Genomic DNA, 17,910 nt, shown 5'->3' with positions numbered 1-17,910 from the left:
CGTTCGAGGACTTGCATATTTTTGCTGTTGTTTTCATTGAGCTTCATTAATGTCCTGAAACAACGAATATTTATGTCTCATTTTAATGCGTTAACAACATAGACTGTGTAAAGAAATGAAGCTCGTCGAGGCTAGAGCGATTACAGCGGCGAATTTCCGACCGCGAGTATCATAGCAACCAAAGAGCCAATCCGGAGCGAGGCTGTTGAAGGTAACGCCCACTTTTTTACCCGCACCTCTGGTTTAGCAGGGAGCAGGCACTTAGCGACACTGTCAACCCGACCTGTTGCTAACGCTAGCTGGAGCGACCTTGGCAAAAGAAGACGCCTGATTTGTCTGTTATTAATGTTCATATCTTGATTTACAGACACAAAAGTGAAATAAAAACCCCAGGATCATGTAGAGCGGGTTAATACGTTAAAGGAAGTATCAGAATTTACTTAATTTTTTCACACAACTACCTCTATTTTACATGTCTATCCGTATTTTTTTCTTTGACGCATTGAATAAGTGACTGGGAACATCCCCGTGGCACCCGCGCTCTGATTGGTCGTCTTCGAGGGACAATGGAGGCAGATTACCGTAATGACAGTAACATTTTTAAAGAGCCCCGTGCCTCTGCTTTGAGACGACGTTTGAATTTACATGAAGTACAATTGGTTGCGGAGTTACGGTAATGAAAAGTCCGCAACCGCCGACGATAGCATGAGGTTAAGACCAAAATAACGCATCTGACAGCAGCAGTTACAGAGAGAGAGGTCACAGTTTTTCAATAGAAACTGAATTGGAGCCAGAGTCCATGACCCCATGATCACTTCCTGTTTGGAACGCGGCGGCTAGCAGGTTAGCTATGTCCATTTATATATACAGTTTATAATTTTCAAGAAAGCATGTTTTTTATATACAGAGTTTTAACGTGTTTGTTTTATGTTCACTGGGGTATTATATGTTCTGGGTATTTAATTATACAAATGAATTTATCTTTACCCCCTTTTTTTCTATTTCGAGACGCATCACGACACTCCCGCGCTAATCAGCAAGACATCGGTAAACAAGATAAAGATATAGATAAATAAACTTGAAGCTTACTTTGTTGGAATCTGACCTCGTTTCAGTCATTATAAGAGGCTGTGAATCAGGCTAATCCAAATGAGGCTGCGTTTAGCGGGTTGGCGCACGACTTCAGCTAAAAGGTCGCGTCTCGTTTCCGACTCCTCGCCGAGTCACTCCGCTGCTTCGTCTCATTAAACCAGTTTATTCAGATTGGCTTCCTCGCGCTCGTGTTAGCCCGGTCGCCATTGTTTGCGTAAAGAAGCGGAATAAGTTAGCGTGACGTCACCCTCCAAATGAAGCTTATCGAATAAAAACAGTACTTTATTTAAACTGCAGGTAATAAAATATAGTAATCCTTCAGTGTTCAGGTTTGCGTGAAAAGCCCCGGTCAGTTTGGCAGGTGGTGAGGTCAGTAAAGCAGGTGGAATGCGTAAAGAATCATTCATAATTTGGATTAAAAAAAATCGACTCGTGACGTATGTACCTCTGTGCTGCTGCTGTGTCCGGCGCCCTCTTCTGGCCCCTTTGAGCACTGTCCATCTTCATTTCGGAGAACACTGTCCAGAGAGTCCATGGAGGAGGCGGAGTTCACGGAAACGCCCGACGCCGATGTGACGGACGAACGGGACGACTGGACGATAGAACGAACCTGAGCGTCGAGGGGAAAAAAAACAACAACATTTAACTCACAAAAACTGCAGTAAAAACTCTTTGTCGTATCGGTCAGTTTAGTTTTAAAATAACGTAAACGCCGGCGTACGTACGTGGCATCCATTTACCTCGTGTTCGCTGACGGTGCCCACTGACCCCGTGCGTCTGTGCTGGCGAGCGGAGGACCCGGGGCGGCGCAGCGGAGCCGAGGTGCAAGAGGAGGCGGAGCTTAGAGAGTGGGAGGAGGTCTGCCGTGCGGCCTCGTCCATACTCAGAGACGCCTGAGGTACAAGGACAGAAAACACGTACAGTCAGGCATTTTAGGAGCTCAGCCGGTGTTTGGTCTCTGATCCGAAGGTTGGCGGTTCGAATCCCGCTCTTGACGTAAACATCATTGACCCCAGTGTCAAGATTTAAGTAGTACATTTTACAGTGGATACTTTTTACTTTTACTTGAGTACATTTGAGAGCAGTATCTGTACTTTCTACTCACTACATTTTTTAACTAGACTGAAAAGTGAAAGTATTTTTTATTATTATGTGAGACCTGCTGAAATAAAAAAAAAAAGATTGATTAAGTTGTTTCTGTTGAACAAAATTCAACTCAAATCTTTATCAAAATCACCACATTTGAAGCTTTATAAGACTCAGAATCTGTGAGAAATACTTTTACTTTTTAGTCTTTAAGTACATTTTTCAACACGTACGTTAATACTTTTTTCATGTGATACTTTTACTTTTACTTGAGTATATTTTTTGCTCCAGTATCTATACTTTTACTTAACAAAATACTACTACTAGTACTTCTTCCACCTCTGTGAATGGCTGACTTGTTCCTTGATGTAAAACACTGTGTTGTGATCTTTGACCCCTGACCCTGTGTTGTGACCTTTGACCCCTGACCCCGTATCTCCCACATTCACATCGAGTGATCTTTGAATCCTTTCGTATAAAAACATTTTACACGTTTTCACTTTCCTAAGAAACTAATCACTCGACATTTCCGTGCAGTAAACTCGACGCGCTCTGCAGCTTTTATCAAAGTTTGACGCTACCTTGAAGTAAAACTCTGCCTCTGAGAGCGATGTGACCCACTTTTCAGTTTTGTCAGAGTTTTAAAAAAAAATATCTGCAGTGCTGGACTAAAATGACCTCCGCTGATATAGAGGCACTATTCACACATCAGACACGACCGGCACATGACACGTCTGCTCATCTTTTCTTTGAGAGAGATGAGAGCAGGAAACTTGGAACACACATTTAAACGTGTGTGAGCCGGACGAATTTGGATCAGAGTTACATATGTGGAATTTTGACTGCAAGTATCATAGCAACCAAAGAGCCAATCCGGAGTGGGGCCCGTTGAGCAGGGAGTGGGCGCTGTCAATCAAACCTGTTGCTAACGCTAGAGGCAGTGACCTCGGGGAAAGAAGATGCGCCTGGTTTGTCTGTTTTTTATGTTCATGTCTTGATTTTACAGACACAATAGTGAAATAAAAACTCCAGGATCGAGTCGATGGAGCCGGAACCGCGCTAATGATCAGTCCCTATTTGGAACGCGGTGGCTAGCAGGTTAGCTAAGTCCATTTATACATACAGTCTATGTTAATCCCTCAGTCGTCTGATCCAGAGCAAAAGAAAAATTCAATTCTGTCACTGGACAAAAGTTTTCGAGTGAAGACGTTTGGCTGCTTCTTCGGTTCTGGCGCTCGTTACAGTTTTCTAAATCAAAACATAAAAAACAATAGTGCTGGCCAGTGCGCTAACAGCCAGGATGCTAACAGGTGTGAAAGAACGATTATGCAAAATATGACTCAGACGCAGTTGAATTTTTTATTTTGTTATTTAAAAACTAATACATTTGAAGTTTTATTTCCAACACAGCCCGTTTTCACCCTCTCACCTTCTCCAGCTGAGCCGTGATGTCGTCCAGACTGAAGTTGGACGCCAGCGCCGGTCTCCCGTGATGCCCCGGGGCGGCTCGGATGGTTCCCGCGGGTGACGCTCTGGTGCTGCTACTGCTGCTGCTGGCCCCGCTGCTGGTGCCCCCTCCGCTCACGCTGTTGATGCCGCTGCCCCCTGCTGTCTGCCTGGTGCTACTGCGACCTGCGGGGGGCTTCTGACGCACCTGTGCACAAAGGACGCAGCGTCAGGTAAGAGTCAGACAACAGGGACGCCCGAAATAACGTCCAACTCGGGACCGACTGTGGGAGGAAAAGATGGTTATAATTTCAGCCCGACAGTTTAATATGTTTGTTTGTTTGTGTGAGAGGAGCTTATTTCACCAAAAAAAATGATGATAAAAATGTGACCTCCACTTTGGAAACCCCCGCTCCAACGCGCCACAGCAAAAGGTTATTCCATTTCCTGTTTTTAGGTGACATTTTGACGACATTTCAAAAGCTAAAATATTTTGTACAAAAAAATAAAAAATAAATAAATAAATAAACTTTCCTATAATTTTAAAATGCTGTTCTTTTAGTTTTGGCATGTCTCAAAAACTCACTGTCCTCATCACATCCTCACTGCCCTCATCACCTCCTCACTGCCCTCATCACCTCCTCACTGCCCTCATCACCTCCTCACTATCCTCATCACCTCCTCACTGCCCTCATCACCTCCTCACTATCCTCATCACCTCCTCACTGCCCTCATCACCTCCTCACTGCCCTCATCACCTCCTCACTGCCCTCATCACCTCCTCACACCCCTCCTCACTGCCCTCATCACCTCCTCACTGTCCTCATCACCTCCTCACTGCCCTCATCACCTCCTCACACCCCTCATCACCTCCTCACACCCCTCATCACCTCCTCACACCCCTCATCACCTCCTCACACCCCTCATCACCTCCTCACTGCCCTCATCACCTCCTCACTCCCCTCATCACCTCCTCACTCCCCTCATCACCTCCTCACTGCCCTCATCACTTCCTCACTGCCCTCATCACCTCCTCACACCCCTCATCACCTCCTCACACCCCTCATCACCTCCTCACACCCCTCATCACCTCCTCACACCCCTCATCACCTCCTCACTGCCCTCATCACCTCCTCACTGCCCTCCTCACCTCCTCACACTCTTTACTGTTTACGTCACATTTCATTTTTAATCCTTCTTTTTGCGTCTGTGTGAATCCAGTCAGACGTTGCACCTTCGTGTCCGTGAGCCCGAGCCGAGCCATGCCGCCAGCGCCGGGTTTGGTGTTGATCGTGTTGAGTTCTTGTTCGATGGACGAGAGGTCGGCCATGAGGGCATCCAGGTCAACGTTCTCTCCCTGGTTCAGCGCCTCTGCAGAGAAAAAGGAGGTGGGTTTAAAATGTCCTTTCTGCAGATTCTCATGAGGTCGATCTGCGTTTAAGTCGTACCGTTTATGTTATAAATTGAAAATCTGTATGAGAAGTTGGCCATGTTCGTCTCCTGCCTGAGAGGGGCTTTCTGCTGTTTGGAGCGGTCAGTCGGGCGGCCGTCATCCAGGCTCTGCAGACAGAAAGAACATGGAACATTTATTACTGTTTGACTGAAGCCTTTTAAGAACATATTATGTCAGACGTCTATTACAGGGGATTTCTGGAGTCTCAGTAGACTTGAGTTATCTTTTTCTGAGGTGTGGTGTCCATACGGTCATGGAGGTTTATGGCTTGAACTCAGGGTGGGAGAAGACATTTTTACATTCTTTAAACAGCTCCCCTGGCTCCTCCCCCTACAATACCACGTCCAGTAAGGTCCTCCTCATTACCTGCAAGCCCTCTGCCTTTGCTCCCACAACTCATCACTCCCCCGATTTACACCGTCATCTTCTACTGTTTCTTATTGTTTGTAAAGCATCTTTGAGCATCCAAAAAACACTATACTAGTAAGTCATTTGAGTAAGTAATAAGGGGCTATTCCACTACCTGTGTTTGTGATAATGGGCTGTTCTAATACCTGTGTGTGTAATAAGGGACTGTTCCATTACCTGTGTGCATAATATGGAATGTTCCATTACCTGTGTGAGTAATAATGGACTGTTCCATTACCTGTGTGCGTAATAAGGGGCTGTTCTATTACCTGTGTGAGTAATAAAGGACTGTTCCATTACCTGTGTGAGAAATAAGGGGCTGTTCCATTACCTGTGTGAGAAATAAGGGGCTGTTCCATTACCTGTGTGAGAAATAAGGGGCTGCTCCATTACCTGTGTGCGTAATAAGGGGCTGTTCCATTACCTGTGTGCGAAATAAGGGGCTGTTCCATTACCTGTGTGAGTAATAAGGGGCTGCTCCATTACCTGTGTGCATAATAAGGGGCTGTTCCATTAGCTGTGTGAGTAATAAGGGGCTGTTCCATTACCTGTGTGCGAAATAAGGGGCTGTTCCATTACCTGTGTGCGAAATAAGGGACTGTTCCATTACCTGTGTGAGTAATAAGGGGCTGCTCCATTACCTGTGTGCGAAATAAGGGGCTGTTCCATTACCTGTGTGCGAAATAAGGGACTGTTCTGTTACCTGTGTGCGAAATAAGGGACTGTTCCATTACCTGTGTGAGTAATAAGGGACTGTTCCATTACCTGTGTGAGTAATAAGGGGCTGTTCCATTACCTGTGTGCGAAATAAGGGGCTATTCCATTACCTGTGTGAGTAATAAGGGGCTGTTCCATTACCTGTGTGCGAAATAAGGGGCTGTTCCATTACCTGTGTGTGTAATAAGGGGCTGTTCCATTACCTGTGTGAGTAATAAGGGACTGTTCCATTACCTGTGTGAGTAATAAGGGGCTGTTCCATTACCTGTGTGTGAAATAAGGGACTGTTCCGTTACCTGTGTGCGTAATAAAGGACTGTTCCATTACCTGTGTGAGTAATAAGGGACTGTTCCATTACCTGTGTGAGTAATAAGGGGCTGTTCCATTACCTGTGTGCGAAATAAGGGGCTGTTCCATTACCTGTGTGAGTAATAAGGGGCTGTTCCATTACCTGTGTGCGAAATAAGGGGCTGTTCCATTACCTGTGTGTGTAATAAGGGGCTGTTCCATTACCTGTGTGAGTAATAAGGGGCTGTTCCATTACCTGTGTGCGTAATAAGGGGCTGTTCCATTACCTGTGTGCGTAATAAGGGGCTGTTCCATTACCTGTGTGCGTAATAAGGGGCTGTTCCATTACCTGTGTGAGTAATAAGGGGCTGTTCCATTACCTGTGTGAGTTTGTCAAGCTCTCCTAACCAGGCTCCGAACATCTTGTCCAGATCTTGGTCTTCTTTGTCACTATCCTCCTCTTCATCACCGTCTTCCTCTCTCACCTCCACCTCCTCGTCTGACAACTGCTCCATCTGTAAGAGAACACAGCAAACATGCGTCAGACCCCACTGTGTGAGAGGAGAGCTCCCTCTTGTGGCCGCACACTTCAACATACAGCAGCACAGAGATAAAACGTGGAAAAACGAAGTCGTAGGAAACAGCAGGGAGCCGAAAATTAATGAATCTCTCAGATGTTTTGGATGAACTGGTTCCAAATAACTTGATTTAAACTACTTCAAAAAGTTGCGTGGTTATGATACATATTTTACACAAGAATAAGACAAAACTATAACAGGAAGATGTGCTCATTATGTCATTTATAAAAAAAAAACATCCTCATTTTGACCCAACATATTTCATCTGTTCTCCTCTTCTCCCTACACATACACACATACACACAACACACACAACGCACACAACGCACAACAGAAACACACTATGAGGACACGAGCTGCAGCGCTACAATTAGATCTCTGTGGTCTGAAGGTCTATCATTTGGAGTGTGTGTGTTTATATGTGTGCGCTGGTTTGTGTGTGTGTGCGTGCATTAGTGTGTGTGTGTTTCTGTGTGTGTTTCTGTGTGTGTTTGTGTGGTTGGGGGACTCCTAGGGGACTGGAGGAGCTCTGTGAAAACTCTCACAGCTGCCCAAGAGGAGCCCAGAGCCAATAAATGAATCTTTTTTGTTTTTTTTTTTTTTTTTTTTTTCCCAGGGAGAATCGAGTCCAGCGACAAAATGTGAGAAGGAAATTCAGTCCACGTCGAGCCTGAGCCGCTCTGCTGTGACCCCCTCTGCTCCGAGCCCCCCCCCTCTGCTCCGAGCGCCTCCTCTGCTCCGACGCACAGGTCCTGTTCTGTGCATTTGTTTGGAGCGCACCCTCACATCCTTCAGCGTCCTAGGCGTGGTCACAGTAATAACACAATATCAACTTCTCGTTCAAGCAGGACCCACGGAACAACCATTTTTGGGGTCAGTATTTACCCTGGGACCTTTTTCGTTGAGATCTTTTTCTTATTTTTCATACTTTTCTGTGAGGATTTAACCAGTAAACGGTTGAATAAAGAACTTGTCCGGTCAACTTGTCTGGTAAACGGTCATTTTTATACAGCGCTTCAAGACACTCAAAGCACTTTACATGAAGGAACCACTCGCACGTTCACACACGTTTATGTCTAGAGCAGGATTCAAACTAATAACGAACGAAAATAATGTTTTTGTGACGTTTAAGGATGTAAACTTGTAACTTTTTTTTCTGTCTTGGGACTCGTCTTTGAACCAAAACACAAAAATGATTTTCAAAAACACATCAGTTCTACAACAACTGTCCAGAAGCCTTTTCACAAACGTTACATCATCGTCATTTTGAGCCGTGTGAACCTGCCCTGCGCCCTCTCCTGCCCCCTGCTGGATGCTCACTGCACATTTACCATATTAAAAAATGTCTCTGTGCCGTTTAATCTTTATAAAACTGTCGTGAAGAATGTATTTTTAACAATCAGGCAACTAAACTAAACTGCAGCAGGTTCAAAGATTTTCAGAGATATTAAAGAAAATGATCATTATTTCTTTTGACCTGCGTCTTAAACAACCCCAGAGCGCCCCCTGGTCCTTCTAGCTTTGTGTAAGTGTCTTTTTAAATATGTGATGTTTCATGTCACACACAGGACTCCCTTTGGATCACAGCATTAATCTGTTTATATCTTTTATACGTTTAAAGTACAGATAAAAGTGTAGTTTTATTAAATTATGTAAATATGCTTCTGTTTATCTTTATGGACTGACTCAGACACAAGATTCAGGCTAAAACGGGGGCGGTGCCAGACAGTTTTGGTTGGAGGAGCTAAGAGTGGGTTAAGTTCATTTAGACCATGTGTCAAAGTCAAGGCCCGTGGACCAAATGTGGGCCGTCACGTCATTTTATGTGGCCCGGCAAAGTAAATTAAAAGGAATGGCTGTCTTAAAAAAATCAATTTATCAGGAGATACACAGTTACACAGCCATGTTTTCATATCTACGCAAATCCATATGCAATATTTGTAACTTGAATAAGTAATAAATATAGATTAAAAAGTAGTTGCATTTATTTTAACTTACATTTAGTTACATTTATCTTACAGTTACATCTGACCATTTGAGTCTGATGCCCCTGATTTAGATGGTTTCGTGGATTCGAGCGGACCCCCATCACCCACCACGTTTCAGTCGCTGTTTTAAACCAGTTCACACGTAGTCAGCCCCTGTTGCGATTTATAAAAGTTTTAAGATTTCTTTTTTTTTTAATTATAGTCTCATTTTGAACACTCTGCAGTTGCCATTTGAACGTTTTTAGTCAAAATTTAATGTGCTGTGAACATTTTTGAGGGAGCTATGGAGGAGCATTGGTCATTCTAGGAGACGCTAGTGCCCCCCCAAGGCCCCCCCTGGTACTGCCCCTGTTCGAGAATGTTTTAAAGAAAAGTGTTTCTGTCACACGGCGGGACATTTTTCGTGTTTATTGTAACGTACAGAATACACATTTGCGCTCCGTTGACTTGAATTTGGGAAGAAAACAGTTATTTAGAAATTAATTTAAAGTGATAACACCGAAAATGTGCGTCAGGTACTCGCATATACAGGCACACAAACGCACACACGCTCTGCCCTTTGAGTACTTTCGATAAGGACGGTAAGGAAAGCAGTTTACTTCATCAAACAAGGGTGTGAGTCTGATTTCACTATCAAAATATTTGCTTGTGCATTACAGGCCCAGCTGGTCAAGCTCCCCACAGCTCACACCGACGTGCCAAAATGACAAGTTAGACTGCAGCTTCCAGCAAAACAGTTACGGGACAAACCCAAACACCTACAACGGCTTATTTAAGTTACTGCGCATCTGAATCAGACGTTTAAAAAATAGTTTTAAATTCTTGCTCAAATATTAAGTCAATTTATGTTGGTTTGGATCAGTAGAGAAATGTTTTGTTGCCACCACAGACTGTACTGTAAATATAAACAGACATAGCTAACCTGCTGCTGTTAGACTCGTTATTTTGGTCTTAAATGTTCGTATTAACCCTCTACATGATCCTGGGGTTTTTATTTCACTGTAGTGTCTGTAAATCCAGAAATGAACATTAAAAACAGACAAATCAGACGCCTTCTTTCCCCGAGGTTGCTCCCGCTAGCGTTAGCAACAGGTTTGATTGACAGCGTTGCCAAGTGCTCGCTCCCTGTTAAACCAGCAGTGTGAGCGGAAAAAGGCGTTACCTTCAACAACCTCACTCTGGATTGGCTCTTTGGTTGCTATGATACTCACAGTCGGAATTCCAAATATGAACTCGGCTCCAAATTGGCCGCTATAACTGCTCTGGCCTTGATGAGCTTCATACGACAGGAGCCGAGGGCCACAGACCAGTGTCGATACAGGGAGTCAAACGATGCATTTAACACGTTTGACAGAGACATTTTTCCATTAATAAGACTTGGAAGATTATTTTTAGGTCTGTCGGACAATGCAATGTGATGTTATTCAGGTTATAGAGGTAGAATCTCTGCAGTTTGGAGTAAAAAAATACTTCCTGGTCAATAGAAGGAGTTTAGGAGGAGGCGTGAGACCAACAAAAATTGGTCCGAGGGCCGCATTTGGCTCCTGGGCCGTGGTTTGGACAGCCCTGGTCTACGGTCAGCGCACATTCAAATGGTCTGATTTTTCATTGCCCTTTGCGCTTTCTCTGTTTTACCCCTAATGTAAGGTAATTTTACTATGGTAACAATTGAAATACGGAAATGTGCACACGGGACGATAAACCGGGACGAGGGGCCTTTTTTACTCTCACACACCTGCGCTACTGTCCCGAGACTGTAGATGGCGCTGTCGTCCTGCCTCCACTGATAAAGACGGCACTAAAATCAGCTGACCGGACACGTCACGTTACGTCACAGCGACATCACGTGACCACTCTGAGGCGCTAGTGAGCAGCCCCAAACTGTCAGGGATGAAACCAAACTGAACCTCCGTCTGGAAAAATAATCGATTAAAATAAATGCTCTTTTCACTGTTGTTTCTGCTTCTCTGACACAGACACAAACTGCTCTCAATCCGAAGACGCTTTCTCAGTTTGAAAAGGAACAAACTCAGAGTGCGTCCTCGCCGTGTGCGTCCAAAGTAAACAGTAATTACTCTGCCGCTGCTGCCACACTCCTGTCACTCCCAAAGCGTTCACTCACTCCTCCTCCCTCTGCCTGTTCTCTCCATCTATCCTCCTAAAAAAAACGCATTTGTGAACCGCTACTCCCTCGTTCCCCTTTGATTTTAATCAGAAAGTCTGTGTATAATGTTTAACCAATTAACTGGCAATTCACCAAGTAGTTTTATTTTACGATTTATGTTTTAAAAGCTGCACGGGCAGACGAAAAAAAATCAAAATCAAATCATTAAGTTGTATTATTTTTGAGCATTTTTGTAAATTAAACGGAGCAGTAATCGTAAACACGGTCGACCTACGAGTTATTCTTCATCAGCCAAACAGGAAGTACTCAAAGATCCGACCTTTGCCCCCTGACCTCACACAGGCGCAGCTACCGTCGGCCTCTGCGGAGGGTGAGGACTGTGTTTTTATTGGAAACGAGTGCAATAACAGTGGTACCCGGCTTCAGCTGAGGCTCTGCTCTATTATCGTGGATTAGGACGGGGTTTGCGTTGCCTTCAGGGTCATCATCAAAGCGCGGTAAAGTCAGCTACTGTTAAACCTCTATTAACTACCACCTCACGCTAATCCCCCATAAGGCACTGGGAAATGTGCGTCTCTACCAACGAAAACATTTGAGCAGCTTTTCTGTATTTTGTTAGTCTTCTGCAGATAAATCGAAGAGGAACAATCAAATGTTTTTCAGAACCGGTGGAGAACGGGCCAAAAGTCCAACTCTCAGCTGCAGGTTTACAGAAACAAAACACCTGACATTTAAACTTCATTAAGAGTAAAAGGACATCACATTATTTAGATTAATAATGGAAGTGCTGTGTGTATTTCTTGCTGTTTTTTGTATATTTTATTTTTATTTTTTGCTGCCAGTGGAGCATTTTGATCGTCTGAAGTTGTTTTAAAAGCGCTATAGAAATAAAGTTCAAAGAGTCTCTCGATCTGTCCCATTGCGAGACGGGACGGCTACGCAAACTACAGCCAGTGTCCAGTGTGAAAACTCCACTTTGACTTTAAGAAAAATAAATCATCTTTTATGACAACAGACTGTAACTGTCAACACAACGTCCACGTGTGTTTTATACTGAAAGAGGCTCCTCTGAGGTCGTTTTCACATGTTAGCGTCTTTGTGGAGCGCCCCCCAGTGGTTTTCACATGTTAGTGTCTCTGTGGAGCGCCCCCCGGTGGTTTTCACACGTTTGTGCCCCAGTGACGCTAGATTTATTTCTTTTCACTTTACATTTGTGTCAGTCTTGTTCGCACACACACCGCACAACGTTCACCCCAAACACCTTGAGCCACGTGAGAGTCCGTCAGCTTATTTCCATGGCAACGAGCTTTAAGCAGACGGCACATGCACACGCTCACTCCCCCTGTACGCCGCGGGCTTTTCCTTCACCTGTGGCTAAATACACCGTGAGGACTGGACACACTGGTGGAGGAGGAAAACGACTTGCTTTTTTTTTGCTTTTTGAAGGACACAAAGACAGACCCGGGCTCGCCTGCGCAGACGGACCCGGGCTCGCCTGCGCAGACGGAGACAGGAAGAGACTGTTGCTGATATTACGTCGACCCAAATGAACATGTCGTACAGCGTGGCTCATTCATACAAACATTTCATTTTCAGTCAGTGCGATTCTATTAAAAACACGACAAAAACACAGCTGTCAGCGTCACAAACCGCGTTAGAAAAGTCACTCGGGCGCCGCTCTCTGGGGGACGCCCGGGTTCCCACAGAACACCGGTCCCTGAAGTGGTCCTGCTGCAACAACCAAACCCAAACACACACTTTGGCCCCTCAGTTCCCCCTGGCCTGTTCCCACGGCTCCGTATCGGGGCAGCTCTCTCACACTCTGGGTATTTTTAGGCCCGGGCGCTCGGTTTGTGTGGAGTGAAAACTATAAATCAGGAGTAGAAAAGTGAAGGCCTGAGTGGATCCGAGCAGTTAGTGGGGATGTCTCAGTGTCACACACAGGCACAGGCCACACCACAGCAAAGCCAGACTCATGAGAAACATCAGCCCCGCTAGTTTAACTCTTTAATCCACAGATCAAACAGGCCACGGATGGACTAACACGTTCTTATTGGCTGCTTTAAAAAGTCCTAATGTGAACTCTGCACAGTGCGACACAAAAACATAACAAAACTGTATGTTCAGAGTCTTAATAACTACAGCGTGTTCTGCCTCATTCAACCAGCGTCTTCAATTCTCAGGTTCAGTTCTGTGTTTTAATAATGGACTTTCACATTTGCATTTTTAGTTTGTTATAAATATTTATCCAAAACCACGTCTTAATAATATAAACATGTCCATGCACTTCCTGTTCAAAATGAAAAGAAATGTTCTGAGCACCAGGCCTCAAATATGGGACAATGAGGGATTATAAACTCTACAGGAACCGCACAAGAATATAATGTAATATAACAGAGTGAGCCAATAATGAGGAGAACAAGCACAGCACGCTCTGGTAAAACATAACTCCATCTTGAGCTAAATACGAGCAGCAGCAGCAGTACTAGTAGTAGTAGTAGTAGTAGTAGTAGTAGTAGTAGTAGTAGTAGTAGTAGTAGTAGTAGTAGTAGTAGTAGTAGTAGTAGTAGTAGTAGTAGTAGTAGTAGTAGTAGTAGTAGTAGTAGTAGTAGTAGTAGTAGTAGTAGTAGTAGTAGTAGTTCTGTGTCACATAAGGTTAATAATTTTAGGACAGTAATTTGAAAAGATCCTGTTGTGATAAAAACAGAGAGAAACGCACCAGTTTATAAACCAGAATGTGACATCGACTGAACTGATATGTTTGAACCTGATACACACACACACACAACACACACACACACACACCCACACACCCCCACACAACAGACGCAACACACACACACAACACACATGCAACACACACGCACAACACACACACACGCAACACACACTGCTATTGTTTATTTACTTCACAGCAGGAGGTATAATTTGTTTAAGGATTCACACTGCTCCATTATCCATAGTGTAGGTCTGAGTGTGTTGGGGTGTGTGTGTCTGTGTGTCTGTGTGTTTGTGTGTCTGTGTGTTTGTGTGTCTGTGAGTGTGTCTGTGCGTGTGTCTGTGTGTTTGTGTGTCTGTGAGTGTGTGTCTGTGAGTGTGTGTCTGTGTGTCTGTGTGTTTGTGTGTTCATGAGTGTGTCTGTGTGTCTGTGGGGGTGGGGGTGTGTCTGTGTGTGTGTCTGTGTGTCTGTGAGTGTGTCTGTGTGTTTGTGTGTCTGTGTGTTTGTGTGTCTGTGAGTGTGTGTCTGTGTGTCTGTGAGTGTGTCGGGGTGTCTGTGAGTGTGTGTGTGTGTCTGTGTGTCTGTGTGTTCGTGAGTGTGTCTGTGAGTGTGTCTGTGAGTGTGTGTTTGTGTGTTTGTGTGTTCATGAGTGTGTCTGTGTGTCTGTGGGGGTGGGGGTGTGTCTGTGTGTGTGTCTGTGTGTCTGTGAGTGTGTCTGTGTGTTTGTGTGTCTGTGTGTCTGTGTGTCTGTGAGTGTGTCTGTGTGTCTGTGAGTGTGTCGGGGTGTCTGTGAGTGTGTCTGTGTGTCTGTGTGTCTGTGTATCTGTGTATGTGTGTGTCCGTGTGTTTGTGTGTTCGTTCGTGGGCCTGTCGCTCTTCCAGCTCACTCAGCCGCTCTGCTGTGAAAGTGTTTCGGGCTCATAAACAGGAGACACGCGCGTTAGTGACGTCGCTCTGGGCGACTCAGTCTGGAAACAAAAGGATTATCGCTCATTGGACACAGCCGGGCCAAAAGGTCTCACAGGCTGCAGAGACACAAAATCACATGTAATAATGTGTTTAATATCATACTATGGAACATTTCAGGCATGGAAACGACCAGGTGACAAACCCCCAAGCAGAGAAATGACATAGTGCAGCTTTAAGTTACAAAACACCTCAAATTATTTAGTAAAACATGAATAAAAACATGTTCTGAATCTCTGCTGTGTGTTTGAGTTTTAGGGATGTGTTTTACGTAATTCTCTGGTTTGTATTGTTGATATTTCTCTTTAAACTCACAAACACGTGCTGCTCTGAGGCTCTTTGCTTATATTTCATACATATATTGTTCCAAATGTCACCTTAGGTCATTCTGCCCCTATAATCAGCTCACATCATGTTCTAACCCAAATGCCAGATAAGCCTCAGCATAAACAAACGGGGCAGTTCACGATCGAACCATAAAAAAACTAAGGTGGCGTTTTTCCTCTGATTCAAACTCCCTTTTTTTCAGTCGGTCTCATACAGGACGCGAGACGGAGGGAGAGGGGAAGAGGAAGCAGAGGAGGAGAGGAGCCGCTGCCCGCTGATCCAGTACAACAATGATATCACTTCCCCCCGGGACCAGCAGAGGGTGACATCATTTCCTGTCTGCTCCACAGCTTCACATGGACATCTGCGTGTGTCTCTCAAAACGGAGCCAGGCCCGATTCAAACTGGGAGCGGAGGAACGAAGGCGCAGCTGCATGTTCTTGTACCGTCTTCTGTAATGACAAAAGCTCTGGGGGTGTGTTTTTGCGACGTACAAATGCACATGGCTGAGGCGCTACCGACGTGTTCCAGACAGGAAATGATCACGGGCGCGTTTTCCATCTCCGTCGACTCTGGCTCCAATTCACTTTACACTGAAAAACCGCGTCCTCTCTGTGCATCTGCTGCCGTCGGACTCGTCGTTTTGGTCTTAAATGTTCGTATTTACCCGAGAAAACACAGAACAAACAACTGAACAGGTCCATTTGAAACATTAAAAACAGGAGCAGGTTGATTATAAATGTTTATCTTCACGTTATTAAAGTGCTGCAGTGGAGAGAGTTTTTCTTGTCCTTCAAATTCATTTCATTTTTGTGAAGGAAGAAAAAACAAAACCCCAAAAGCTTTTTTCCCCATTTCATTTCTAGAGCGGACAGTTTTTAGACGGAGACAATCACCAGATCTTAGATTAAAACATCTTCTCCATCTCTGCTCTTCCCAATGCTCCGCTCCTCCTCCCCTCTTTCTCTCCCTCACTCCTCTTCCTCTCCTCCTCCCACTCACTCTCTCCTCTCACTCCTCCTTCCTTCCTCTTTCCTCCTCTTGCTCCCTCTCTCCTCCTTTCCTCTTCTTTCTCTCTCCTCCTCTTCTCTCCTCCTCCCTCCCTCCTTTACTCCCTCTCTCCTCTTCCTCTCCTTCTTTCTCTCCTCCTCCCACTCACTCACTCTCTCCTCTCACTCCCTTCCTCCTCCTCGCCTCCTCTTCACTCCTCCTTCTTTCCTCTTTCATCCTCTTGCTCCCTCTCTCCTCCTCTCCTCTTCGTTGTCTCCTCCTCCTTTCCTCTTCTCCCTCTCTCCTCTTCTCTATTGATCTGTTTTTAGACATAGACCATCATGAGATCTTTATTAAAGGTTCTTCTCCATCTCTTCTTCTCTCTTCCCCCTCTTCCCAATGCACTTCCTCTCCTCTTTCTCTTTCCTTTTCTCTTTGCCTCCTTTCCCTCCCTCCCTCTTCCTCCCTCCCTCCCTCCCACTCACTCCCTTTCTCTTCCTCTTCTCTCCCCTTCATTCCTCTCCCCTCCTCTCCTCTTTTGCTTTCACTCACTCTTTCCTCCTCTCCTTTTTGTCTCCTCCTTCCCTTGCTGTCCATCTCTCCTCCTTTCCTCTTCTCCTTCTCTCCTCTTCTCTATTGATCTGTTTTTAGACATAGACCATCATGAGATCTTTATTAAAGGTTCTTCTCCATCCCTTCTTCTTCTTCTCTCTTCTCCCTCTTCCAATGCACTTCCTCTCCTCTTTCTCTTTCCTTCTCTCTTTGCCTCCTTTCCCTCTCTCTTCCTCTCCTTCTCCCTCCCTCTCACTCACTCCCTCTCTCTTCCTCTTCTCTCCCCTTCCTTCCTCTCCCCTCCTCTCCTCCTCCCTCCCTCTCCGTCCCTCTCTCCTCCTTCCTCCCTCTCTCCTCCTTTCCTCTCCTCCCTCTCTCCTCCTCTGTATTCTTCACTTTTTAGACATAGACCATCATGAGATCTTGTATTAAACGTTCTCATCCACCTCTGCTCTTCCCTCTCCCGATACTCCTTTCTCTGTCTCCTCCTCTCCCTCGCTCTTCCTCTCTCCTCCTCTTCTCCTTCCAGGTTTAGTTTTTAGACATAGACAATCATGCATAAAAAGTTAAAGTGACACATTAAGTCAATCTTATCGTCGTAGCCCCATAAAACCCTTTATAAAAACATTGCTCCAGTGTTGTTCTTCTGACAAACGGCGACATTAAACGTAGAACTTTGATCACGTTTGTTCTGCTGCTCTTTTTTTTACATCTCGTCCCATTGTGCCCCCTTTCCCCCGAACCCGCCTCGTCCCCGTTAAACCCCGATCCCGACTCAGGTACAACAGCTGCTCCCGTGGAACTCGACACTGCCCCGAACTCACCGCCGCGTTCCACATTTAGTCCCAGAACAAACGAGAGCTATTTTTCGCTCCTCAGAAACAAAGAGGAGGCAGCAGGAAGTAGATCCCAGTTGAAGTAAATAGATTTAGCTGCGAGCGGCTCAGATGCTGCGGACGGACACGGCGCAGGCAACGACAATAAACTCCCCGCTGGCCACAAGCATTTCCTCAAAGACGAGCCGCCCCCAAAACTCAAATGTTCTGCGGCGTTCCGATCAGCCTCTGTGGAAGAACACGTCTGATTTATATATTTGTGTTGTGCGGATGGAGGCAGAAGGTGAGCGCGCTTCACCAGAGCCAGATGTGCTTCAAGGGACGTAAATCAGACTCGGA

The 17,910-nt window shown here is 45.2% G+C and overlaps 1 protein-coding gene across 5 annotated transcripts in view; it reads right to left on the bottom strand.

Annotated features, from left to right (window-relative positions):
* raph1a (Ras association (RalGDS/AF-6) and pleckstrin homology domains 1a) overlaps window positions 1-17,910 on the bottom strand; it is an 85,700-nt gene that overhangs the window by 28,032 nt on the left and 39,758 nt on the right. For 3 of the 5 annotated variants that reach the window (XM_055230582.1, XM_055230584.1, XM_055230585.1), the window contains exons 3-8: window positions 6,871-7,005; window positions 5,073-5,184; window positions 4,859-4,995; window positions 3,608-3,832; window positions 1,818-1,985; window positions 1,538-1,702 (exon numbers count right to left, since the gene is read on the bottom strand). In XM_055230582.1, the coding sequence (XP_055086557.1) occupies window positions 1,538-1,702; window positions 1,818-1,985; window positions 3,608-3,832; window positions 4,859-4,995; window positions 5,073-5,184; window positions 6,871-7,005 (942 nt within the window). The remainder of the gene's footprint in view (window positions 1-1,537; window positions 1,703-1,817; window positions 1,986-3,607; window positions 3,833-4,858; window positions 4,996-5,072; window positions 5,185-6,870; window positions 7,006-17,910) is intronic. The other 2 variants (XM_033986782.2, XM_055230586.1) reach the window with 1 other exon arrangement.

The sequence above is a fragment of the Periophthalmus magnuspinnatus genome, chromosome 21 (genome assembly GCF_009829125.3).
Source record: "Periophthalmus magnuspinnatus isolate fPerMag1 chromosome 21, fPerMag1.2.pri, whole genome shotgun sequence".
Lineage (NCBI taxonomy): Eukaryota > Metazoa > Chordata > Actinopteri > Gobiiformes > Gobiidae > Periophthalmus > Periophthalmus magnuspinnatus.
The sequence above is the reverse complement of the archived record's forward strand: the minus strand, read 5'-3'. Positions and strand labels throughout refer to the sequence as shown.